Source organism: Hippoglossus stenolepis, chromosome 12 (genome assembly GCF_022539355.2).
Source record: "Hippoglossus stenolepis isolate QCI-W04-F060 chromosome 12, HSTE1.2, whole genome shotgun sequence".
Classification (NCBI taxonomy): domain Eukaryota; kingdom Metazoa; phylum Chordata; class Actinopteri; order Pleuronectiformes; family Pleuronectidae; genus Hippoglossus; species Hippoglossus stenolepis.
The window spans coordinates 10832791-10860351 of record NC_061494.1 but is presented as its reverse complement, the minus strand read 5'-3'; the positions used below and the strand labels follow the sequence as shown (position 1 = coordinate 10860351).

At 40.7% G+C, this 27561-nt stretch overlaps 1 protein-coding gene across 34 annotated transcripts in view; it reads left to right on the top strand.

The window, feature by feature from the left end:
* The first annotated feature begins 21738 nt into the window (after positions 1–21738).
* The window catches only part of LOC118119247 (neurexin-1a), a 254382-nt gene continuing 248559 nt past the window's right edge, over positions 21739–27561 (top strand). For 27 of the 34 annotated variants that reach the window (XM_035173039.2, XM_035173038.2, XM_035173048.2 and 24 more), the window contains exons 1-2: positions 21740–21951; positions 23344–24675. In XM_035173039.2, coding sequence (XP_035028930.1) covers positions 23964–24675 — 712 coding nt within the window. In that variant the 5' untranslated portion in view covers positions 21740–21951; positions 23344–23963. Of the gene's footprint in view, positions 21952–23343; positions 24676–27561 lie in introns of all 34 variants that reach the window. The other 7 variants (XM_035173037.2, XM_035173025.2, XM_035173019.2 and 4 more) reach the window with 1 other exon arrangement.

The following is a 27561-nucleotide window of genomic DNA, read 5'->3' as shown; positions in this document are numbered from 1 at the left end:
ACTGTGTATGTGCTCTGCTAATAGAAAAATGAGAAAGAATGATACACACTAGAGTGTAGTTTGGGCCACAGTGTCTCTGTCTGAACCAGATTCCCCCCAATAATTTATTAGCTGAGCTCCGTCCCAAACCTGACAGACATTCTGTTTTCCCCGTTTACAGGCACGAGCAGTGTAAAAAGATCAGGTAGATAGCCCAGCCAACCTGACCGGTATCTATACTCTATCACACACACACATTTCAACTGCTTTAAAATACAATACTGATCAATTTAAGGTTTTTGCGTTGGCTTGTTTTAACACATGGGGCCTATATGTCCATGTCTGGTAACTGTTTTAAGCCATTGCAGTTTTCTTTGTGTGGGATATGACTTCTCACAATTTTTAAGTTAGAATGTTGGATAAATGTACAACTGAAGGGGAAATGCAGGTATTCTGTGTCGATGATCAGGCTTTGTCCACACAAACATCAGTATCATCAAACGTCTCCTTTCTGTTGCTTCAGGAATGTCCTCTTTGCATTTCACCCTCCGATGCAGAATGTGCTATATCGACAGACTGAGTGAGAAGGAGTCCAATAGTGGGAGTGTGAATGTCTCCTTGTCAGATAGTCACACATCTTATCGCCCCACGTATTCAGACACTTACCTCATTTATATGGCCTGTGTGTTTACTTGCAGACGGTTTCTTCGCCGCCCTTATCCATCACCCATCAGCCTCTGTTGGATTCGTGCATCTGGGTAATCTTGAATCTATCTCGGGTGGCAATTGTTCTCATTGTGCATGGAGATATTCTCCAATGCCGCTACGGGATCTGTCCATCACATGGGTGAGCTCCTCCAGCCTGATGCTTGCAGACACTCATTACTGGCTCAGAGTGAGTCTTGATTAGAATAATGAGAAATTAAATATTTTAAGAGGGAAGGATACCCGCTTTTTCAAGTCTTAATCAATTTTATAGATATTGTCAGGGAATTAAATTAGACGAGATAAAAATTTGCATTTTCTAACTATCACTGAAAGCCTCCCTCCCTTACTGGCAGAGTCTAAATCCAGAATCAGAGTCTCCTCCACGGTAAACGTCTTCATTAGAATAATACATTTTGCTCTGAAGCAGGAGGTTACTCCAAGTTTCAAATCTGTGCATCCAGCGTATAATGAATGGGAGAGAGGAGGAAATCCTTCGCAGACAAGACATGAGGTTCTTTAAATAGAAAAATATAAATGTGTCTGGGGTCAGAGAGGATACAGTGTCTACTACCTAGAAAATGTTGGCTTGTCATCCAGTGTGCTGAAACGTACTGAAACAAGCAATTCCATGGTTCAGGCTGAACATCTAGTCAGGAAATGCTAAATTGAATAAAACCACCGAAAAATGTGAAAAAGAAACAAACTCTCTGAGACACTGAAAGTATTTGTTGAAGTTGGGGCTGAAATTAAAGACAATAATATGTGTAAAGAGACAGTATTGTTCATATACCCTGATTAACTTAAATGATTAATAAAACCATGGCCCACGTGGCTTTGCTTTAATTGCTCACTGAACAGAATAGAATTTTCTGCCATTACATGCAAAACAAGGACGTTTATGCCATTAAGTCCAGGACGGAGAATTACCGCTCATTGTGCCGAATGGGTGCATCAAACATTAATGCTGTAAGCTGGGACATATGGAGGGATGGTACTGAGGCGGCATGTACATTTATAGTCGGATGCTTTTGAAAGACTCAAACAGTGAGTCTTTTTTTTATATATATCATTAAGATCCCACTCACCTCCTCCAGCAATGTCAAACGAGTGCCAATATATAACTAAATGAATGAATAATCGTTAAACTGTGGATGCTGTGGAGGATCATTGAAATTGCTGTGAATAATGACCGAGCAAATGAGACGGTTGGCCCAGCCACTGTCTGAGTTGGTGTACATGATGTAGTTATTATTCAAGTGCTCCGCTCCAATCATTGCACTTGACAGGACAGGTATGCAGAAAATATACAAGTGGGAGTCAATGAGGCCCACACATGGGGTCAGATTCAACAGCTATACTCTCAATAACTTCACAAACCTAATTACAGTTTTTCAACTTGTGAATGCCACCTGTTGTTTTTTTTTTTAATTTGTCAGATTGTTCTATTCAGCACCTGCACTGCTCAGCGGTGGGTGGACGTATTCTAATCAGTGGTGTTTGTCCGTCTGTCCCACAAACCAGGCAGTTTAAATCCTATTTGTTAGTTAGTTGGAGGCAGGATCAGTAACCTGCACATTTGACTCATTGTTTACTTTTTCTTTCAAATTCATCAAAAGTCAAGGACACGGCATGGGATCCAAACTTGAGCCTACTGCATGGGGAGTGCACTCAAAAGTACAAATACAAACAAGTACAATTGAGAAGATATTGTATTCAGTTTTTTGCTGGCTTACATCCCTCTTATGATAATAATGTCAGAATTCTGACTATATATACTTTGCTCGTTTAGCCTAAAGTTAAAAAGTTAACAAACTCTATACATGTTAACAAAATAGAACATTGGCTATTACGGCATTCAGTGCATTTCTAGTCAGTTTGATGAGGCCAGTCCAACAATGTAGCGCAGCTAAAAAAAAGAAGAAATGTCTGGTTAAAGCTGGCCAGCTAATTTAGAGAGGCAGCGTTTGAAATCGATGGATTTATTTGTTATTGGGAAATAACAAGGAAGACAGACGGAGCCACGGGAAATTGAGAAAGTTATTACTGAGACCAAGTGGGAATAGCAGTGTCTCAACTGCACGCTCAGGTTGGTGAGGTAGAGCCGCTCTTTAGTTGGCCGGCCAGTCTGGCTCACTGGTTCTCAAATGTGCTTTCCAAGGCACATCTTTATATGATTATATGTAAATCATCATAACTGAGAGCGATCACAAGACAACACCTGAGTGTGACGGACGAGAGACCAATGATGTTAACAGATACTCAAACTTCAAAAGAGCAAACCACAGGAAAGGATGAGGTCACATGATGTTATAGTAGATGGATGTTTTCACAGTGAAGTAAGTCATTAATAACAATATAATGCTGATCAGCTCCATTGAATATTAGCCTATTGGCATTCGGTAGTGTTACTATATGTGACCGTCAGTCTATATTGATTGTTGATAATCAAATCATCAGATTTAACGAAGAAGGATCCTGCGAGATTTTGGGTGCCATATTCCGACTGCATCTTTTTTTATGAGCCGGACAGGAGAGCGGAGGGAGATGAGGAGTGAGAGAGACAGATGAGACACCAAAAGAGAGAGGTGAGGAAGAGGAGAGCATCAGAGAGACAGAATAGACACAGAGTTAACACATTAAGTCAGGGGCTCAAAATTTGTCACGGTTCAGAAAGGAGCACTCGACACACAATAGAGGCAGAAGCTTGGAGATGAGGGTTGGTCAATTTTCAAAATTGAACAAAGCACGAGCAACGTTCGATTCTAACACATCCCATATCACATACATAGAAGATTGTAGTTGCATGTTATTTTTCATTTCATGTTCATTTCATGAGAGCCAGCCTCCACACTTGACTAAAACATTTGATAGAACACTGTCTCACGTCTTGCACGGACGTTTAGTATTAGCTGACCTGAACAGTTGAGCAATAATGCTATAGCCACTTTTATTAGATAGCTGTATAGTGACAGAAAAAATGGAATTATATGATATTTAAGCATTTGTCAGAAAAAAGAGATGTTTTGTACCTTTTTACAAATCAATTTTTTAACATCAAACCCTTCAAACTGTGCAACTGTTATCAAATCAGTAGTTAACATGGGTGCAGTGTAGCAGGCATAAGACGCAGTAAGTTAAAAGTCTTATGAAGTGTCTGCAGAAACTAGAGAAATGCAGCTTTGTTGAAAACTGGCTTCTAAAAAATGCTCTGGCATGATAAATATTGCACAGTTTGCCCTTTCGACAGATCGAATGTGTCACTGAGCAGCACATATTATTGAAATGTGTGCATTCGCTCACACTCTGAGGCACATTTGAATAGTAACAACCAATTGAATGAAACAATTTGAATCGTGAGTGATTTTCACTTTAAAAAGCAGGCATTTCTGAAGCACACCTTTCCTCAGACGGGATGTTTTGCTTATTTAGGGCTGCTGCACACCAGACTATAATCGGGTCTATAAATTTGCCCCTTCAGACAATCGGGGGGGGCGTTCCAGACTGGAGGTCGCGCGGTGCCGATTATCTGAGGTGTGAGGGGCTTAAAAAATAATCTTAATGCTGTACCGATTGAGTCAGAGCCAGGGGCGGACGGGGAGAATAATTCAGGCCGGGAATTCGACTCGTTTCCAGTCCACACTTCACGCAAAGGACTAGTTCTCTAATTTTGTAGGCTAACCCTGTTTGGATTATCTCACTGCCCTCTGCCATCTTTTCAGTGATGTCATCTTTGCCAAGTGCCATAAGAATCTCCATTTCTGTTGCTACAACCAAAACAGTGAAAATCTGATATTTCCAAGTGCTTTTACTTTAAAAATTCAGATTGTCCTGATATTGCCTGGGTGAAAATCTGAGGTGGTGAACCGTCATTGTGAAGTGACATTAGTCTGTGGAAACAGGTCGGTTCTCAATGTTATTTTGATGCTTGAATTAGGTTTTCCTTCTTTTCTTCTTTTCTTGGTAATGAGAAATCAAAATAGTTTTGTGTGACTTCTTTAAAATGAATCATTTATTTAGAAAAATATCAGTATGCATCAAGAACATTAAAGTCTAACAATTGGAAAACACACAAGACATTGTCGTTGTGCTCCACAGGCTCATGGGTCAGGTGCCTCGGAGGAGACTCGGCAGTGCTCACCGAGAGAGGGGGAAGAGGACACGCAGGAGGAAGAGGAAGACGATCCTCCCATTACCATGAAGACCAGGCTCACGAAGCAAATTGAGATGGAGAGAGAGCAAAGGATGCCAGAAACGATCAGTGTTTCTGACGGAGAGGAAGACATCGGCTGTCCGTCCCAGTGGAACGTGCAACAAGTGTTTTTCTTATATCAACTCTCTGCCAGGCACTGATGTGGCTTCAGCACTACTTTGTCACTGAGGATATTGAAAATGGCTGGTGGTTGAAATGTTCTTGTGTTTTGTCTATTTTGCATGCACTTCATTCGGCTGCAGTGCGTCGAGGTTTCAAGGCTTTTGTTTCTCTGGCTGATTTCTGATTTCACCTGTTAAAAGAAGGAGCAGATCATGAAGTGATCTGAAATCCTGGACACACAGATTTTCCTGAAACCACTGCCACGGATTTCTCTCCTGACACCTGCAGCTGTTTCCAGTTGTTTGTCAGATTGAAGTCCACTCAGAAAGATGAGCAGTTTGATTCTATTACCTCTGGTCATTCCATCGTAGTGAATGTAGCTCCACTCATCCATTTGTTTCAAAATGGTTCCAACAGAATCTTTGTATCATTTGTAAACAGGCGAACAACTTAAAATTGATATTGTTACACAAAAGATGCTGTGAAATCTTCAAGGTTTACGAAACAGATGGTTGCCTAATGTGGTGATTTTTACATTTATCATCAGCAAACAGTTAAAATAAATATGAAAACTAACTGATGACAAGGTTATTTATTGTTATTATTATTATTGTCATAATTAATATATCAATAAAACCAATTGTAAAAAATGTAAGAAGCATTATTTGTCTTCTGTTGCTGTGTTGTGTTGTTGTGATTAGTAGCACAATAAACGATTCACACTGATGTGTTTAACTCCAACACTGTGTTAATTGATCAGAGCCATGTAACATCAGATGTTACATGGCTCTGTTATATTTATTTACCATATTTATAATATTTACATTATCAATAATATACTTCTATCTACACATCCCTCTCTTCTTTGTGCAATGATTGTCTGCTGGTTCAGGAGTTTGTCTTTGTTCTAGACCTTCACTGTCCCCAGCTGCAGCTCCTCTCTCCTCCACATCCTCTCAACACTCTCCAGCTCGGTCTCTGTCTCACTCGGCTTCTCAAAGAAGGCGAGGTAGGATTTGGGGGAAGCTTGTCTCTTGTTTGTTTCTGTCTTTATCAGCTCGTCCTTATCTCTCACTACCTCCTCGAGCGTCGTCTGTTCGCTTTTCAGAATGTGAACTTTCTCTTTTAGAGACCCGTTTAGTTTGTTGACGGCCTCCACCTTTCTGCAGCTCAGTCTCTCAGATCGAGTCTGCTGCAGCTTCACCTCCAGCGTCTCTGCCCGACTCTTCTTCAGCTCCTTTTCTTTTGCAGTGAGCACGGCCAGGCAGTCAATGTAGACGTTGGTGTGAGCTCTCCTTTTCTTAGTAGCACTCATGATGAGCTGGTTCTTGTTTATCAGCTCATCCTCCAGACTCCTCTGTCTGACCTTCAGCAGGTTGACCTGCCCCTTTTAGAGCCTGGTTCTCCTTCTCCACCTCCACCTCTCTGCTCCATCTTCTCTCGGGCTGAAGTGGCTCCTGGTGCAGACTTGCCTCCAGACTCGTGCACTTGGCCTGACACACGGTGAGCTCGACCAGGCAGTCCATGAAGGCTGTGAAGCGAGCACGCCGTTTCCTAGTCTCTTTTTTTTATGACACCATCTTTGTCTCTCAGCTGGTCCTGCAGCTGCTCCACCTGCTCCTTCAGAGACGAGTTTCCATCCTTGAGAGCCTTAATCTCACCCATGGCCTGGAGGAGTTCGGCTTTGAGGCTCGTCACAGTGTCTTGTGGCTGCATGGTTCACAACGGAGACAAGATCTACTTCTTGATGAAGCACTGAAGAAACTCGGGTTCAAAGAGTTGATTCAGTTTTCTCTCGTCTGCTCAGTTGTTTGTTGTCTTCTTGTCGGTTGGTGGTTGTCGAGGATTGGTTCTCTCAAGAAGCTTCTGCTCTCGTCTGGATCTTGGAGGCAAATGACGTTTGTCTGCAGGTGACAACATGAAGTAGTGTGTAAGATTTAGGTGAAATTGATCTATTGACAGAAATTCAATATAAAATAATTAACACATAGAGAGAGAGAGAGACAGAGAAATCATCGCAACAGCAAAAAATTATAAAAACCATTTCAATTAGATAATTTATCTAAAAGAAACATGTCTCTCTCTCACACACACACACACACACTGCACTACACTCAGTTAAAAATGAGTTGAAAATCCTCTAGTGTGCAGCAGCCCTTCCTTACATTTCACTTGATGTTGATAAAATGTTAAAATCCAAATTCACTCAGATTAAAGGATTATCGTTTTACATTGTACCCACTCGGAAAAAAGCCCTATCTACTACATCTGAATGCCACTTGTACAGCAGGTTTGCACAAATCAATTTTCATTTTCAAATCTTATTAGAAATGATTCTGTTCAAACCAGTTATTTTCGTATGAGGCTCAATGCCCCTTAACATACAACACGTTTTACCTTAACTGTTAGTAGCATACCTCTGTAACGTGTGCTTGTGTGGTTCCACGGCCGAATGTATTTATTTGCTCATCTGCCTCTCCTGCAGCATGTGACATGTGGCGGGGCGGTGATGAAACAACCTCCGTGGATGAACTGATAAATAATAGCCAGGGTTTCTACGCTCATTTCCTTTGATTGACTCGAGCTCACACTTAAAAGGAAATGAACCTGGGCAGGAGTGACAAGCCTATTCAGCGTAATGCATCGTGGTCGTTCTAAGACTTCAGATTTGTGCCTGCTGTCTGGGGGAAAAGCCGCCATCCTCTGCCGTAGGAGTGGTTAATGAAGTGTGTTCCTGGGCCCTGGTTGGCAGTTTGACGAAACCACAGAACGGGGCGATCCTCTTCCCTTCCCCCCCCCCGATGAAAGGACTGGCGGGGGGGGGGGAGTGAGATGGCTGTGAATTGGCCGATTTCTCTTCCTGTCAGGAACAGCGAGCAACCAGCCTTTGCCATGCAGCTGTTAACTCCTTTTAATTGTAGCTCTTCACAGTGCTCGGAATACAAGTGGACTCTGATTTACCCAACTCCTTCTCACGTTAGTCTTTGAATTGTTATGAATTACTCCCATTTTGAGACTATATTTCTGCATTTTTAGCTACTTGACCTCACCCTTCAACCAGCTTCTTTTCAAGCTAAAAGAGGATTCAGTGTTGGAATACATTAATAGGCTTCCGTCGAGCTCTCTCTTTGAGCAGGCAAAAATCATTTCTGAGATGTTTGGACTATTTCCGAATGATTGCCCTTTGAATGTTCCCTCTCCTGAGGTACACTTAAGGAGTTGTGAACAGGAGCGCCAGGGTTTGTGCATACTTTATCATTAGTTGCTGATTTACTGGCCTATCATCAACAGTCACTTTTAAGTTAAGTCGTTCTGTTAATACACTGGGTTATTCAAGCATGTGAAAGTAATTTCTGTATTAATCCAAGAGAGAGAGAGAAAATTAGGCTGATAAGACGGATTCCCGTTGGCCCACTGGGGACGAAGGCTGCTTCCCTCAGAGTAGCAGCGACAAGACAGCTCAGTTGACCTCGTGTTAACAATGTGGAAACATTTATCTTTCTTACTAGTAGAGTAACACACTGTCAAGATTTGCTGTTATTAGCAGAACATGGACAGATTTAGCCGGGGCTGCAAAACACCTAAAACGCCTCCCTCATGCACACACAGTATTCACAGTGAATATGTAGCACTAGTGGTTTAAAGTCATTAGCTTTCAAATTTAGAAAATATTACATAACTTCAGAACTTACTTTTTCAAAAATATATGGACACAGTGAGGTTTTCCGAATTAATTTACATCCGTTACATTATAACTGAGCAGCCATTTGAAGAACATACATGCACTCTGCAAAGTCATCGAGTTTACCCACAGACCAACCTTTTCTGTCAGTTGACCATATGGCCAATCCATCTCTGGTCAAATAGTTTATTGTAAATTATCTTGAGCCCAGAGAATGAACTCCCTTTAGTAAAAACTAACCCAAATGCACAGGAAGCTAAAAGTAGTGTTTGCAGTACATGTAAGTGACCTATTTGGAAAACATTTAAAATGCATTGATTATTGTTAGACATATCAGTAAGTCTTATTAGCAAAAATAAAAACACTTGTGTCGTGTGTCTTTCTGCTTCTAATTTTGAAGTGATAACAGTGGGTGCAACAAAAAGGCAAATAAAAATTGCTGGTGAAGAAACAACTTTCTAAAAAAAGTTTCCAGTGGAACAAGAACACCTCCAGCAGACACTCTAGGTAAGTAGTTTCACTTGTACGTGCACTTTTAGGGTACACGCCATCCGAGCACTGTCAGGTGGCCACTGACCCGCTTCCTGTCTCAATCTGTGACTGTATCCTGAGCTGAGACGAAACACTTTGCTGCCCTGCACTGCCTAACTTTATTATACACACGCTTACTGCATTAGGTTTACTGCTGTGAACGGACAGTTAGTTAGTCTTATGGGGCGAACTGTTTCAAGCCTGGAGAAACAAAGCAGCAGGACGGGGCCACACGCTCGCACAAGTCCATTTTCAAGCACCATTTTTTTCACCTTTCCTTGCACGATAACATTTTTGACATGGAGAAATAAAGCTATTCCATAATTATTTTGAGATCCAGGGTGAACATCTTGTATAACCCATTTTTGCATCGTAACTATAGTAATGTCAAGACACATGCAGGCTAGTAGCTATGATTTTTATAATCCTAACAATGCTAGACACATCATAAATAGCATCTTATAGGGGAATTTAACAATTTTATAAATTTTTACAATTTCATAAAACCCCTACTCCTACACAGCTTTACCACTGACTGTCCCTGGAGCTGTTATTCGTGTAAAGGTGCGTATGTAAGTTTTCTCTGCCGCTGATTGTGGCTGTGGGCGGATTGGATTTATGAGACAGGGCAATAATGCACCATCTAAGCAGTGCTGCTCCGTCAGGTCACACTGGACTGGGAAGCTAACTCTTGCTTGTAGAGGAAAGAAGTTTGATGCTAAACTACCAACATTTCTGGTGGATTTGAAAGTAAATTGCTTTTACTACCTCCTGCCAAATTTCTCAGGGGGGGGGCAATTGTTGCGATGATGGCTAAGGTATCTGTTTAATGGGTAAATACTGTAGCCTACGGTACTAGGTACTTGTACAGTTTTTAGGTAGTTTACCTGATGATTTCTATTTCATGCTACTTTATACTTCTAACTTACTTAAGTTACTAGTTACTTTTCAGATTTTATAATATGCCATCGGGGTGAAATAGAAGACAGGGGTAGCAAAACAAGGCGTTAGCCAGTTCGCATCCTGTTAACCATGTTTTCCGGTCACACCAGCTCCGTGAAATTCCCTGCTTATAACGTTTCCCTCCTTTTGTAGATGCTTGCTTGATGTTTAAATGCGGTCTGTGTGGTCCTAATTCTTTGGTTTACAATATATCCTCATTGCTACGACGACTGAAAGGCTTTTCTTTATCCAAAAGAAATCACGTTAGTGCGAGCCCTCCTGGAAGTCATAGGGAATGCATTGCAGTGCCTGCAGTTTGAAAAAAAAAACGTTTTACAAAGAAAGTCGCGATGTGGGGCGATTTTCAGCCAAATGGAAATCTCCCCATAGTCTGTTAAACAGGGCTCGGCGCTGCAGCGGATTGGACGATGATATTCAGATGTAGCAGGCAGAACAAACTGTCTTGATGAAAGTATAATATAATATTTAAAAAAATAATAATGACGATGATAATCATAATGACCACCATTTATCACTCATCTTTTGTCCTTTTTTTCTTTGGGAGGGCGGCACCCTATCGCCCCCTTCTGACCAGCCGCCCCTGTTTACTGCTAACATTGGCTATGTGGCAATAGCGACAAATTGAAATAGCCCCTTTAAGCCTCTCTCAGTGAGTTATACTTCTTTGATACACTCGTCCTTAATACACTCTTAATCTCCTGAAAGATTTATGCACATCTATTATGAATGTATGTGTTTCTCTTGTCCTCAACCGCGGTGTCATACTGAGACAGCAAGCGTTGCTCCAACACTGTGCATTTCAAAACAGCTCTGTGTGGAAAAACCCACTTGATCTAACCGTTTAATGAAGTGAAAGACAAGAAATCTTTCAACACAAGAACAATAGAGCTCCGGGGCCATTAATCACTTAGTCATTGTCTGCCTGGTTGTCCCTTTATCACTGCGCTGCAGTCACACCACCGCCATCGAGCCGTTTCTGGATCTCAGTGACGGCAGACGGATTTTACCACATTGTTTTGAGAATCTTTAAAAAGTGATATTCTTGAGGAGCCTGTTATTTTCCAAATTCCAATCAATATTGCATTAGAAACCCCTTAACTCAAAAGTTTGAAGAGTATTGACGACCTGCATTAAATCTGCATTAAAATGGAACAAGTCACGCAAACTTGGAAATACCTTGTGAATTTTAATATTGTGTTAGCTGTTGTATTGTCTGTTCCTCAAAGGTGTTGTGTTTGCTCAACTTTGAGGTTATATCACCAATAAGTAGAGAATTATGTGCATTTTTAATCTTTAATCTTGAATCTTGAATGTTTGTAGCTATACCCCCTGTTATAAGCTGTCCAAAAGTATTATGTTATGTTAAGAAGCATTCACTTTAAGATATCAGCATATTTACAGCAGTAACTTTTCAATGTAATCACATTTAAAACATTCTTCTGTGTTTTCCATTGTTTATGTCATGATCGGTTTATGCACATATCCTACATGTCTCACAACTATTTTAAACCAGAGTTAAAATATGGTCTTCTTCATTTATCTATATTCATTGAATGGACACTGATCAGAATGTTTTTTTTCCGTCTTTGTCCTCCTAGAGAGCTCGAGCTGTGGCGGCAACATAGGTATGTGTAAAAAAAACGAAACTAAAAAGTATTATGGGTAACATAAAGTAAATATGAAATGCAGATGCATTTTCACCGGAGGCACTCCTGTTCAATATCTGAGAAGATAAACTCCAGTGAAAGTACACCCAAATGGAATTTAGGATTTTATTTAAAATAATTTTAGTTCGCTATGAATTATATCAGATGTATATTGTGTGTGTGTGTGTGTGTGTGTGTGTGTGTGTGTGTGTGTGTGTGTGTGTGTGTGTGTGTGTGTGTGTGTGTGTGTGTGTGTGTGTGTGTGTGTGTGTGTGTGTGTGTGTGTGTGTGTGTGTGTGTTGTTTTGCTTTGCAATTTTTTTTTATTTTTTATGTGTATTGAGTAAAAAGCCTTTTTCGTTGCAAAAGCACTGACAATCCTGAACGATAAGGGAAAGAAGCTGCCACAAAATACCGGGATTACTATTTGTGATCAGCAGGTGTGTCAACATTCTCATCTTATCAGGCCATTTCACACCAGCTTGCACTCCAATGAATATTATTCCACATTATCATATATTGGCCAATGATATGGCTGCTCCTTTACAACTCCCTTTGCAGCGCATACAGATGCAATTTGCCAAGTTTAGTTATTTTATTAAGATGCACAGTTCAGTGACGTCTGATATCAATTTAGACGGAATCCTGTCGATGTCGGTCTGGTTTTAGACTGAAATAAAGGACGGGTTGTGTGATTTGTCAAGTGCTCAGCTCCAGGAATTCTACCCTGACGTTATAATAATCCTTTAATGGCTGCACCTGATGGAACAGGATACGACAAATAAGGAACGATGCTGCATGCTTCCGCGAGGATTAATGCCCGTTTCCTGATATGGTCAAGGTTTGCCTTAATACCTTTGAGGATTCTTGTTCAAATCCATTATTCAGACGGGCACATGCACCCGCAAACATTATCGGTAAACAGTTGCTTGCATGTTTATTTACACATAGTCATGAGAGTCCCTAAGGCAGCGTCGACTGAAGATCTCATGAATAGTGCAGATAAGAGTGGATGAAGACCTTTGAGAGAAGCTCGATCTTTTATCTGTCATGAATGCAGAAGTATTGTGCTGCCTGAGATGATCTCCTGTGATCCACTGCCCCGATCTTTCACAGGGGATTTCTCGGCTTGCCGGGATCTGCTGGACCCAGTGGTCTGATATGAAGATAGAATAAAGGGGCACAAGGATAATGCTGTGTGCTGGACTTGGTCTGAGTGGAAGGAAGTGTCAAAGTCAACAATCGACAAACCACAGTATGGAAAAAAAAAAAAGATCAATACAAACATCAATGTTTGGAGAGACGCATCACTAATACCCATCACGCCAGGTTTGTAACACACACACACATCAGTCATAGACGGGATATTTGACACTTTGACACCAGTACATGTAAAAGGCGTTCAGCTGTAACATGAATGTCACCGAATAAATGTCATTCGGTGTAGTATGACACATAGGTCATAGCCACAATGGTAATTAGACTAAATGTTCCCGTATTAGATTCTAGTTTGACACTGTCATGAAAACAAGCGTAGCATCTCTTTACCCTCTAATGTCACAAATCTCTGTCTGTATGTGGAATGAATATCAGGAGAACTATTCATCCTACTGGCTTCACACTCTGTGTATGTACTGTTAAGGGCCCAGGGGCGTGTGTAATTCGGTGTGATTTGAACCTGCGATGAATTCAATATTGATTAAAATTGAACAGGTGACCAGAGTAGTTGCAGCAGCTGGGACACAGTATAGTCAGAAGTGATGAAAAACAGTGTGCTCACAACAACGTGTTCATTTACGACAAAGGCAACGACAACTGATTCCCCACTTCGGGTTTCTGCGAAGTACGTCGACATTCAGTGAACTTTGAGTAAATGGGTGAGAAGCTCTTTTACAGTTTTAGGAAGAGAGCTGCATCAACAGGCATGTTTACAACGGCCGCTACACTCGTCTTTCAAATAATGTTTATATTGTCGGTTGACAAGAAAAAAAAAAGTTGGTTTCATCTTGCTTTTAACGGATTTATTCGTATCGTCTCAGTATCACATCTGTGGACAATAGAGGCACACCAGAACTTTGTGGATTTTCATTGATTCCAATAGAAAAATGCTGACTTTTTGTCTACAATTGATTTATTACACTTGTCTACACTACACTATTCTGTAAAAGAGCAACAGCAAGGAAACGTCTATGAAACCAAATGTTTCAACAGCGTCCGTTTGCAGCCTGCAAGGCTAGAGGGGCACAAGTTACCATGGTGATTTACCCTTGTAAAAAGTAAACTAACCACACAACCCGCTTTGTTGCACCAGCCTCTGATGGTTTTGGTTTTGGCAGCAGCTTTTATGTTTTGCTCCTTGAAGAGGAACAGGAGCATTTCTGAATTTGCAGCATGTTTCTTCAGATGGAAATGTTTTTGGCCGTGGCAGAATGTTTGCCCTTGTCAACCACTGTGCAGAGCAGTGTCCATCTCATACAAATAATTCACCGTCTTCAACAAATTTGGCCGGTACAAAAGAAATAGTGAGACACTGGCCGTCACTCTGCTTTCTATTTATATAGTGAAATAATACAGATGCACTCAAAGACTGACAATTACAAAGACATAAGCTACATAAGCTTGAATGAGATTTGTCTTTATGGATCCCCAGAGGGAAAATTTAGACGTTAGAGTAGTAAAAACATATTCATGTGAGATGGTGAAAAAACAGAGAAAAAATATGGAAGGAGAAATGATATGGAAAATACAATTGGACTCAGATTTTACACCCCTGTATATCCAATGTGTATCAAGGGCACCAAGAAATCCATGATAACAAAAGTCAATTCTGAAGAGTAGAGTTCATCCTGGGAAATAAGTAAAAAATATCACCAAGGATAAGCCACCGTATGTGTCGTTGGAGGGTATCGAATGGTTTGTGGTCGTAACGGCTTAAATCAATGGTGTGATGACAAACATCTGCATCACTTCCTGCACTGGAGCCGAAATAATATACAGACAGACTCAAAATGTGGGATTGATAAAACAAACCTGTTTGTTCAAGCAATTTTCTACTTTACAAACCTGGAGCTACGACAATTGGAAATCTACAACGAAAAAGTATTATGCAAATACTGTGGAAAAATGTTGGAAAGGAGGGAAAAAATCAATTGATTCAATAATCCCTGGATCTTATGTCAATAAGGACCGAAGCAATTTGTTCCAGGCTGTTTGGTCGGCCTTTGAAATCTAGGCTTTAATCAGATTTTTGGCATGTTAATGCTTTTCTCATGCATCTTCAGTAGGGTCATTATGTCAGAGTCAATACAATCAGTAAGCTCATTTGAGCCGGACATGTGACCAGCCCTGTGATCCACACTCCTACGTTTCATTAATTCCTCCAAAATTAAATTCAGAGTTGCAATGTCCTTTCCCTCCCTCGTAATCTAATAACTGTAATGATACAGATTTCTGAATTCAATCAGCTTTAATCTCGGGGATACAGATGCTCTCAATGGGGAGAGAAAAATGCTCTCAGCTGGTGAGTGGTGAAACACTTAAGAAACAAAAAATGGAGCTACTTTAGAGGGATGAGGACATACATTACTAAAAAGACAATTTGAGTATTTCCATTAAAATCCCGGCCCACTACGACCCCTCTGTTGTGGAAGGAGACTGTTCAGTGGCTGTAAATTTTAAGTTAGAGAAAAAAAATATGTATATTATGGGTAGAAACTTGTTGCTTCCCTGTGAAAACGCTGATCAGTTCATAACAAATTGTAAGAGCGCCCTGAGAGCACATGTCTCCACCAAGGCTAATTCCCTATCTCGCCATATCAAAGCAGTGTTTACCATTAATTATCCAGAGTGTGGTGGGCTGTCATATTCTAATTTGTCCTGCTACAGTTTCGTAATAAACCCGGAAAAATGTTGACACTTCCCATAAGAGATCCCCGAATTTGTGTTTTGGTCGGTCGCTGCCTTGCATAGCTGTGTGCAGAGCTACTTGCCTTGTGCTTGTTGGCGCTATCGCTTTAAAGTTGTCGCTGTCCAACACGCAGGCTGTCGGCTGCAGTTGTGCACGTACCAGCAAGTGGTATTCAATGCGATGCTCTCTCATGTGAGACCTTCTCCTTCCATCTTAATCCTGTGTACCTGTCACTCAATACCTGTTACTCACATGAGTGACCTTTGTGAGCATGTGTGTGCATGTGCACCCGGCTACTGCCCGAGACTGAGTGAATTCTGAGAAAGAAAAAACCCTGGATCCGCCCATTTATCAGAATCCCCCCCCAAAAATGTACTAGGTTCTTTTTTGGACCATATCCCCTCCAAAACATTTCATGGAAATTGGTTTAGTTTTTTGCGTAATCCTGCTAAATATCAAACAAACAAATACAGACATGCATAACCTCCTTGGTCGAGATAATTATGATTCATTTTTGCATGAATGATATAGTCAAAACAACTATTTTTAAACTGATTTTGTGAGTTCAGTAAATGGTTTTTCTCAATTTGTGTGTTTTCTCTCACTGTTGAATCCATAACCATTCGGAACAATAACAGGTTGTGCTTCAGCGCATTTCATTTGAAATAACACAATGGACACTAGTGTAAACTGCAGCTCATGACCCCAAAGCGTGTTCCACCTCATTTGTCAAACAATGGCGGTGATTTGAGCCTGTATGGCTGCTAGTGGAACTGGCATTTATCGACAGTTGACTGAGCTGAAGTGCATAGTTTGCATTGAAGATTAGACCTTTTCTCAGACCTGTGTGGACAAACTGGACTTGATCAGCATCTCTGTCTCTGTCCTGGGAGTTTTGTTAAAACTATATATTAAATCATATAATTAAATTCAGTCTTCCCTCATTTTACTGCCCCTCCTCAAAGCTCCACCCACTGTCCACCCACCACACTAAATGTCCATCAGCCAGCGTGATTGAAAACGCCTGTGTGGGCGTTTGGGGCCTTTAAGCCAATTTTCTGCATTTTATGATGTGATCAATGTCAAAGTGTAAAGTCATAGTTCTTAATCACTGGAGGAGGATTTGAAGTTCAAACAAAAACCACTGTGTCTTTGACAAAAGAAGCAGTGAAACCACAGTACCTCTCACTTCTTATGAGGGTAAAGTCGCCTTTGGAGGAATTATTTACCTGCTTCAGTTCCTCAGAGACTTCTTTGTTTTACTCTGGGCAGGAGGTAATGACATAATCTGAACAAAAACTGAACAGCATCAGAAATACATTTACGGCACTGATGCTATTTTTGATTACTTCAGATTTTATGAGTGTGCCAAATAAGTGAATTCACGCTGTTCCTACGTACTGAGATGCAAATTAATTCAGATTGCAGGAAACGTAACCTTATTTTCACAGAACTGTACCATGAGTATGTTTACTGCACTTATTTGTCTGCCAGCTTTGATGTGTTTCTTTATTCCCACTCTCTCTGAAAAACCAAGAAAGGAAGCACCGGCCTTCAAGGCTGTGCCCGGCATCGTGGCTGTCCATCCACAGCCTGTTGTGAAACCCCACCACTGGGCTACAAGTACAACCTACTGTAACTTCAAAGTGAGCAAAGCAGAATAACTAGATTGGTATGTTATACTTATTCGACTGTTGTTTGAAGGGGAAAGAAAAAAGAAATAACAATAATGTTTTCTTACTTGTCAATTTATGTAATTATAAATAAATAAGAGTTGGATGTTTTATACTTTGTAATTGACTTCTTCAAACGCAATGTAAATATTAAAACAAAGTATAAAACATCCAACTCTTATTTATTTATAATTACATAAATTGACAAGTAAGAAAACATTATTGTTTATATGAAAGTGGTAATTGTATTCAATGCATTTGTCACAGTTTAATTTAGATTTTGCATTTAATATTGACATAGGATCGTAGAAATAAGACAGTAGGACATCTGTACATGTTTTTACAGTGGGTTATACTGTCAATTGGCTCTACAAATGCACCATGAGTTAACACATTTTGCATCAGATTACTAATGTTTATTTATTTACAATTATTACTTATTTGTAATGGGTAACCACCTTTTGCATGGGTAAGATGTGAGATACATAGTTTTGATGCTTTTGGGTTACCGTGGTTACCAATCACAGGTTTTAGGAAAACAGACATGAGGTCGGATTCGGATCATGGATCAGATTTTATGATCGGCAGAAAAATTATTTCAGTTATTTAATTCATACATTCATACACATTTGCTGTGATTGGTGTGCAACAAAGTTAGAAGTCAAGCACACAGGGCGGTGAATAAGGTCTTAAATGCATCTCTCTAACATGAGCCTGCCCCTTTATACAGTCGGCTACTTGTGAAGAATTTCAATAACGCCCCTGTTACCTCTTTTGAGTGCTGAATAATAACATGCATCAACATTTTGTTTGGTTTGTCACCTGGAGTCTGATGAGCAGATCAACACTCAGTCTAGACCAGAATGGGTTTAACTTAGCTGGAAAATTTGCTAAATGTTTGTCCATACACAAAAGTGCATGCAATTCATTGTTGATCGGGTAAAAAAAATCTGTAGCATCCTAATATATTTGGAGCCTTTAGAATGAAATATATTTTCTTACTTTGAGGCATCCAGCAAAGACCAGAGGGGGAAAAATGTTGAAAGTATCTTGTGACCCACCCTCCTTTTTTCCCCCATTGCTGTACAAATGTGCCATTTATCTAGAGTGTCTGGATGCAGTGGTTCATGGTTTCTGTGGTCACATCACATCAAGAGAAACACAATCTGCAGAAGAAAAGGTAGAGATACCGCTGAAGCTGTAACTAGAGTACAATCCATTTTTGCCGATGAGTATTTTAAGTAAATTAGTTTGTTTACAGGATTATTTTGGAAAGGATTATTTTGGAAAGAGAGAGATTACAAATGTATAAAAAAAAAAAAAAAGCTGCCTTTATCCCGTATGAATCCAGAAAGATTTAATCTTAAATGCTCCATCTCTCTGTTCTCCCATGACACTGTAACCTCAAACGTTTAATAACATCTTTATTTGGTAAAGCTTGGTTTCTGCAGTATTTAGCCCCCTCTTGTAAAGTTAATGATGTGTTGGATTTTTACTACTGTGTATCATCCAGTTGCTATTGTACAGTATAACATACAATACACACAGATTCAAAGGTCTAGTAAACATTCTCCATCAGTCAGTCGCTCCAGTCTTTTGAATCCTGCAGGTTTTTAAATGTCTTCCTTTTTTAATTCTACTTCACGCTACTTGTAGCAGTTGCAGTGTGTTTATTATATAAACTTTGAGCTTACAGAGCTCCTGTGTGAACAAATCCCATATGTGGTTTCCATTGGACTTCCAAAAGTAGCATCAGCCAATTTTAGCCTATAAAACAACTCAAAGGGTAATAACATTTAAAGTTGTTAACAGTTATTAGAGCAATAATGTCAGCAATCAAAAAACCACTGAGCTGTAAGATAGCAGCTAATATCAACAAGCTACTATTATTACCAATTAAAGGTTTAATGATTATTAAAAGCAATAATATTTAGTTGTCAGACAAACACTAACAATTCTCAGTGGGTTTTTTTCCCCCAACAGTTTCTTTGGTACAAAAAACTCAATTCTTCACTGAAAGTTACACATCAGGGTGCGAACCCATCAGTCTAGAGATACCACTCAAATTGCAGAGGCTACTCAAATTAATATATATATATCTTCATTCAAATACCTGTTCCCCATCTCCACTAGCAGAGCCACATTACTATTCATAGTCTGTCCACATTCTAGACTAAAGATTTTGTCTGCGCGTTGACATCCAGGAAAACGGTGGCGAAAAGGGAAAAGAAAAATATTCTTAAAGGGGAGAAAAAAAGAAACGACAGCAATACAGTCTTCTCTCCGTGTGATCTTTTTTAGAAATGTGGGAGGTTACAGGTCACATGGAACACACATGGAAGCTTTCCACCACTGAATAGAAAGACCGATTGCATCACAATTGCCCCAGACACAAGTCTGCAAATTCAATACAGGGTGTGACTCGTGTGGATGAAGCATGTGTCGGGCATGCTTAGCTGTGAGGGGAGGGAACTTTGATACATATAAAATGTTCAGAGAAATAAGCATCACGTGTCGTTTTATAGCAAAACGTCCATTGACGATAGCAAAATGATCAATATTATCTTACTAAAGCTGTACAGGTGATGATGCCCTATAGTTTATTTTTAAACGTGCAAAATTAGGTTCAATGTTGACATTTCTTTTGCTAGATGGACAGAGAAGCCACTGGGTTGAGCCTCTGAAATGAGTCAGTTACCAAATACAAATTACGGGGCTACAATTGTAATCAGCAGCATAATTAATTGAATTTTAAAAAGTAATATAATCTAAACCATGGACGCTGCCACTTTTTAATTGTTTTGCTCTTGAAACATCTGAAAAGCAAATGAGGTGATGAACACTGGAGGAATTATTAAAACAACATTCAAGGTGAAGCAAAAATATTCAAAAGTCTAACAATCTGGGCTGATTAGAGCCTAGTTTGTAATCTGATGATGTAATCCCACAATGTCAAGGCTCTCCACTGTTCCGGGACATGAGGTGAGGACACACAGAACATGCAGTAAAATCAAATGAGAACATACACTCTTGTTTATTATTCCATTTAATGAACAAACGGTTCTACACACTTCAAAACTTTCTGAAAGTTAGAATTAGTGACTTTTAAGATACTAAGCATCAACATGAAATATTCATCATGTATCATGTTAGTTCTTCACATTTGCGGCTCATAATTTAACAATAAGTCCCTAATTACTCAGCAAGTGACATTTCAAATACAAACAGAGATAAAGACAGGGCTGTATTCTGACCTTTTCTTTTATTCTGTATGTACGAAACTAGCAGTCCAGTGCTTTAATTATTTACAATCTTAGTATGCATTAGATATGAATGCATTGGAATATATTAAAACAAATGGGCATTCACAGTAATAATTATTTCAGGCAAACTCGTAAGGGGGAAAACAAATATTGCCCCAGTGATACACAAATATTTAGAAAAAAAATACTTATTTGAAAAAAGAAAAATACTGTACGCTGTGTGTTATGGGATTCTTTATTATATTATTCACGCAGTATGAAAACCTGTAAGACCTTGGGGAATGTAATGAATATACAATGTACTACTGCAAATGTCATAAAGAAATTTCTAAGAAGCATTTAACTCTCCTTGAGGAATTATCCATTGAGCTGGATCTCATTATATATCCACTAAACTGAGAACTTGGTTTGCTGTTTAGACGTAACGGAGAAGTGATGCTCAATCCATCGTAGTTTTTTAAAACCAGGTTGAAAACTTTTATATTCACAAGTGCCTTTAACAAGGTCATACTGTATTTTACTCTATATTTCTCACCATTTTAATTTGTATTTTTTATCTCTCTCTCTCTAAATGTCCCTATGATCATTTTTATGTCTTTAACTTATTTCTTTTAATCATTGTACCTCTTTTTTCAACTCTTTACCATCTTTAATTTTACTTGACGATTGTTTTAAACTGTTAAATTGCTGTCTTCTAATTTAGTCTCTGTGTTGTTTTTAATGTCCCAGTGCAGCACCTGGAATCTCTGTATGAAACGTGCTTTACAAATAAAAAATTGCCTTGCCTGGTGTAGTTCTCTGTGTAGCAGACACTGACCCTACACACGCTGAGCAGACCTAAAACCCTCCCTGTCTGCTCGGTGTGTTTAGTGCCATCAATTAATCAATCAGGGCAGTTTCACAAGCCTCCTCTCCAAACCTCGCCTGCGTCTGCCCTGAGTGTCCGGGGATGGATGCAGGCGGAGGCAGAGGCGCTGTCCAAGGTGCTGCATTCAGCCCCTCCCCGGCAGACATCACGGCGAGAGAGAGCGAGAGAGAGAGAGGGGGAGAGAGGGAGAGAGAGAGAGAGAGAGAGACACGTGATCCTCGGTGTCTGTGGCTCCTGACAGTCGCTGGAGAAGCTCAACAGGGAAACCAGATTGCAGCGTTTCCCTCCACACAACCTAACTGGATTTTTCTCCTCCTCATTCTCCATCCAGCGGTTTGATCCTCTCGCTCTCTCTTTCCAGTTGCGTTTTTTCTTCCCCTGGAATCGGGGAAACAAACTTGGGAGGACGAAATATGTGAGGTAATTGTTCTTTTTGTTTCTTCTCTCTTACCACTCACCCTGTAAGGTTTTTTATTTGATAGTAGTTAGAGAGTAGAAAGTGGACGCGTCTTTGCCTGTTTCTCTCTCTCTCTCTCTCTCTCTCTCTCTGGCGGATGCTGTGATTCACATGAAATCAGATCCTGATGAGGGAGGATTTGAAATAGATGCTCCGGAAAACACCGCGTTGTTTGTTTCTCCCCTCTCTCTGTCTCTCTCTCTCCCGTGCCAACTATTCAGGGTCCCGTAGAAGTAAAGGTGCGCACGCAAAGGTAACAATAACGCCTCGTCCAGATTCTATAGTTGTGCGCTGGAAACGCCGCATAAAATAGCACCATAATCGTGCGCCTTTTCCAGCTGTCATCCCGGCTAAGATGTTGAGGCATGTTATTGATGAGGTGATGGCGGAAACAGGAATCCTGTCTCGTCTCTGCAGATCATGGGAAACGATCGATTTCCCAGGAGATGAATCGCACATATATCTTGTTTAAATCCCGACGAGGATTTAAATGTTTGACTGACATTAATCACATTGAAACGATCATTTCGGTCTGTTTTAAAGTGCGCTGCCTTTAATAAGTGAAGCGGATCCACAGTCCGGGCAGCGGTGGCATATTTTCCCTCTTTGAGATGGAGAGTAATTGCGGAGATTTGGAATTATTAGTCTCTTTTTTTTTTCTTCGTTTCACGTGCAGAATTCGCCTGATAGTGCAAATGAGAAATATAGTGATAAGAAAAAAAAACCCTATGTGTGAGGAGCACATTTTGGGGTCTGACTGAGACCCTGTATCATCAGCTCCACTGGTTCGTCTTACACAAACCAACCACTGTGAATCAAATGACGCACTTCTTCCTCATGTTGGGACTTCAGCAGAGGGCAGGCCACTATTGCAATGATGCTGATTATGACCGTGCACGGCTGCAGAAGTTGTGACTCGTTTTTTAAGCAAAAGTTATGTTGCAAATGAGTTTTCTAAACCACCTTGTTTTAATGTGTTGTAACTGACATGTCTGCAGGGATTTTAGATCAAACATGACCATTTACAAATCTGCAGGAATATGTGCATGTTTAGTTTTTTTTTTTGGAGGGACTGCAAAACAGAATGATGCCCACACAGTGCTCGGTACTGAAATGAAGTAACGTGTCTCTGGTCCGTGAGCTTACTGCTGCTCGGTGCTTCCTGGAAAGCCCCGGTGATATTAATCGAATGAAACTGCTTGTGTTTGCTGTAACAATGGCCTCTCTGGATATAAGTGCCTCATTGGTGCCTCTGCCTTAATCATAGCATTAAGTTTGGCTTTTGACCAAAGTGGATTAGGAGACGGATATGGCGAAAATGCTGATACTGTACTGAATTTGCTTTTCTTTTGCAGGGAGCTTTGCGAGTGAGGACTGCCTCTTGCACACAGACTGCTTCCCTTGCTGAGCTTATCGCCAGCGCGGCTCCATAGGACATTTTCCCTCCTTGCTACAGAGGATGCCGGGTGAAAAGCCCAGAGCGAGGCTCCCAGTTACCCGCCAAAGAATGTTGGCATGAACATGAAGATTATAGCTGCCATTTCAACTTGAGTGAATCCGTGTACATTGTAGCCGGCAGCAGAAGGGACTGTTTAATAATTACATAAATTGTGCCCGATGGATATTTGAATCTTCGTCACTTTGCTGTAAATAGCCATGGCAGAGGGGACCTTTGAACAGTTCAAAGTATTTTGGCGCAAACAGTGAGAGGTTTGGCCGGTGGCCTGGACAGTTTGAGGTAATGGTATTTGCTCCAGGAAATAAGTGCTGGCCAAGCCCATTGATATGCAAATATATGACAGCGATTACTATTTTGTGTTAAAATGCATCAGTTCACTCTTATATATTCATGTAGACAGTCAGTTATATGCCAGTCTACTCTTTCGCAATCAACCCAGCACATATCCTGCCTAAGCACCAAGTAAATTCAGCCCGATAAGTCCCTATCCACTTGCACAGAATCTGTGATCACACGATGGTTTTACAAAAGCCACATGGTGCCCATATCCTATGGGCCGGGCTGCTCATCTGCTGCTTTGTAGAAATAGGCACTTGTCTAGAATTCACAGGTGCTGAGGGACAGTGGGCAAGATTTCCCGTGTGGAATGCGTGTTGCGAAAGTGAAATGAGCTTCAACATGAAAACGAAGAGTTCCCACGGGCTGCTGGTTTACTTCGACGACGAGGGATTTTGTGACTTTTTAGAACTCCTCATCCTGAACGGCAAACTCAGCCTGCGATTCTCGATCTTCTGTGCCGAGCCCGCGACCGTCGTATCCGACACAGCGGTCAACGACAGCCAGTGGCACGCGGTCACGATAAGGAGAAACTTTAAGAACACAACCCTGATGGTGGACAACGAGATAAAGTGGGTCGAGGTGAAGTCCAAAAGACGGGATATGACTGTTTTCAGCCATTTGTTTGTTGGCGGAATACCACCGGAATTACGTTCTGTGGCGTTGACACTGACGTCGGCTGCGGTCAAGGATCAGCCGCCTTTCACTGGATGGTTAACGGACATAAAGGTCAACAACACGGAGTCTGTAATGGTCAACAGTGAGGGGGTCTTACGCGACCTCTGCGGTACGGCCAACATGTGCTTAAATGGAGGAGTCTGCAGTTTAATTAACAATGAACCAGCTTGTGACTGCTCTCAGACTGGCTTCCGGGGAAAGGACTGCAGTGAAGGTAAGACATCTGGGTTCCGTGAAGACAACACAGTCGCTCCAACATGTCGTCTGTGGCACAAAGTCAAGTGCCTTATCATAATTACCATCCGTCCTAACGTAATGCATTCCCTTCCTCTACGTGGCTCAAAGCCGTGTGTTTGCATCAGTCTTAGGATGTGTGCCATTGATCTGCGATACACTTTTAATGAGTGAAGCTCCTGCAAGGCCTCATTAGCCAAACATGCAGGTGTTCTCCGTCCCCTAAGGGGTCTTCCATTCTCATCAAACAGGTCAGTGGGGATTGGTTGACCTATGAAACATCATCTCCAATGGTTTACCTCAAATGCTAGGGAGGCAGTAATCGTTCAAAAGTCAGTTGGAGTAAACATGAAGGATATAATTGACTGGAAAACAGATTCATGCAGTTGGCAGCACAGGAAACCACAAGTAGTAACCAGGTGAGGTTTATGTATCAGTTGCCAGTGGATAAAAGCATCGTCATTAATACATTGATACTTAAGCGCAGAATTCTGATCAATCATTATATAATTTTCGAAATACAAGCAAAAAATAAAACCTCCCTCAAAGCTGTGGCCCTAAATGTTTGAATAATCCCAACAGATAAAAAACCGTCATCATTCAGGAGGGTAAGAGATCCTGGACGTCTTCGAGGCAGGGAGGAAAGTACGACTCTGATGTGGTCCAAAGTTGGGATGATGATATCAGGATCCGTGTTGCCCCTCATCCTCAGTATTGCTCGTACAGGAACTGTATCAGTATTCAGGGTATTCAGTGCAGAGCTTCCCACAGGTTGGCAGCTCACTGCTGTGGTGGGGAGGAGCAGGTTTGTTGGTCTGGCCGAGTGCTGATGGGGGGAAGGGTGTGAATGTTTATGTGATTCTTAAATGTACAAACGCACAGAGGGACTTTAACATGTCCTTATATGGCCATATACCATTTACATTTCGTATAATGAGCTCATATGTCTTTATTCGAGCTCATATATCTTTTCTTTAACAATAAGCTCATTAGGACCGGGTTGGATAACCTACTACTGCAGCATAAGATATTCTCGTCTGATTGCCATTCGTTATTGAGGCAGACACGAAACACCATAATTAAAACTGTCCTCTACGTACAGTGTTTTATTTTCTGCCCTGTTCATGTTTTGTTTTTCGCCGAGGACGCGTAGGCTCTTTTTTCAAACCTCGTGCACTGACACACTGAGTGATTGTTGCTGTAGTTCACTAACAGGATTTCAGTGTTGAGCAGCATTAAAGTCTTTGTTTATTTAGACGTCGCCACATCAGTGAGAGATTGTGCGCTGTATCGCCACGCTGCTTCAAAGCGCCCTGAATAAATCTAGATCAAAAATGAACTGTGGCAGTAAATATACTTGGACATGACACCCGGATGGGGTTACTGTTCTCTCTCCTGCTCTTTTTTTTTTTTTAAGTGCAGACTTTCTGCATGTTCAATCACAAGTCTTTCACTGTAATGTTTTTTACTCGGCTTGCTGCTCTGTTAGATTCTAGATTTGATTAATGTTAAAAGTAAAAAACTGTCCATCAAATCCTTGTCCTCACTTGGACAGTGATTTTAAAAGGCCAACAAGTCGATGCAGCTCACTGTGAAGCATCAGTCTGCATTTGGCATCGATGTTTCATAAAGACATTACAATCGTTGATTATGTTTTGGCAACAGGAGTCACACTTGTCATTTTTTTTGTAGCAGGACAGAGGAGTGGAAATGTAAACAGGCCTCTTTCGAAGATTATTCATATTTTCAGACATTTCAAATCACAGTGAACGCTAAGTAATGTAATGGTAGGCAAACGGTCCTCCAGGGAAGCAGTGACACATTAGGAAACTAATGCAATAAATTGCTGATGAATCATAATGCAAAATACACCAGCAATTTTTTTTATACTTCAATAAGTATTTTCATTTTCACATCAATGGGTTCAGTCATGAAGTATGACTCAGTGCCCTGCCTTCTTAACTCAATATCATTTGCCTCAAATACAACTGACAGATTCAAAATATTATGTAAATGAAAATCTTGAACAAAGGCACTGGTTTCAATAAATACAAAAGAAACTCACAAATAATAAACCCCCTCCTCCATACTATAATGGCCTATCCACTTAATTTAAATATTCCAGTAGTCAGAGATGTGTGTGTGTGTGTGTGTGTGTGTGTGTGTGTGTGTGTGTGTGTGTGTGTGTGTGTGTGTGTGTGTGTGTGTGTGTGTGTGTGTGTGTGTGTGTGTGTGTGTGTGTGTGTGTGTGTGTGCTTTATTAGTCAATAAATAGTAGGAAAAGAGGAACAAAGAGATGCTTTTGATGTTAATAGTTCTACACCAATGAAATATCTAATTGATTATTATGAGGATGAGCAGTTTGAGCTCTGTGTTGTGAATAGAGAATGGCAATAGGGAAGAGAAGTGTGATGGTCTTGCCAGTGAAGGCCCCATGTATTGATCTACGTATATGCACACTTAGGGGAGTTGAATCTCTCGTGCACTTTCGTGAATTTGACTTCGATGGGCTGGGCTCACTGTGATACACACTTGTTCTCATGAATAAATCTCGACACACTCACAAATTCACAAATAGACTAATACTGTACAATAAACCCAACTGTACAAACTGACAAAAGGTTTTAGGTTTGAAACACAGAATATTATTATTATAACACACCTCAACACTGGCAGCCATGAAGCTGATGACAGCCCTGGTGAATGTAGCTCTAAACCTCAGCATCAGCATCAACATGGACAACTTCAACTTATGACTGGCTTGAGATCCTCAGAGAATACCAGACAGGGGGGGGTTGCATGTGACAAAAAGTCTTGTTTTATTTATTTAGTAGTTGTCCTGAATACAGAACTCGTCTTGTAAGTA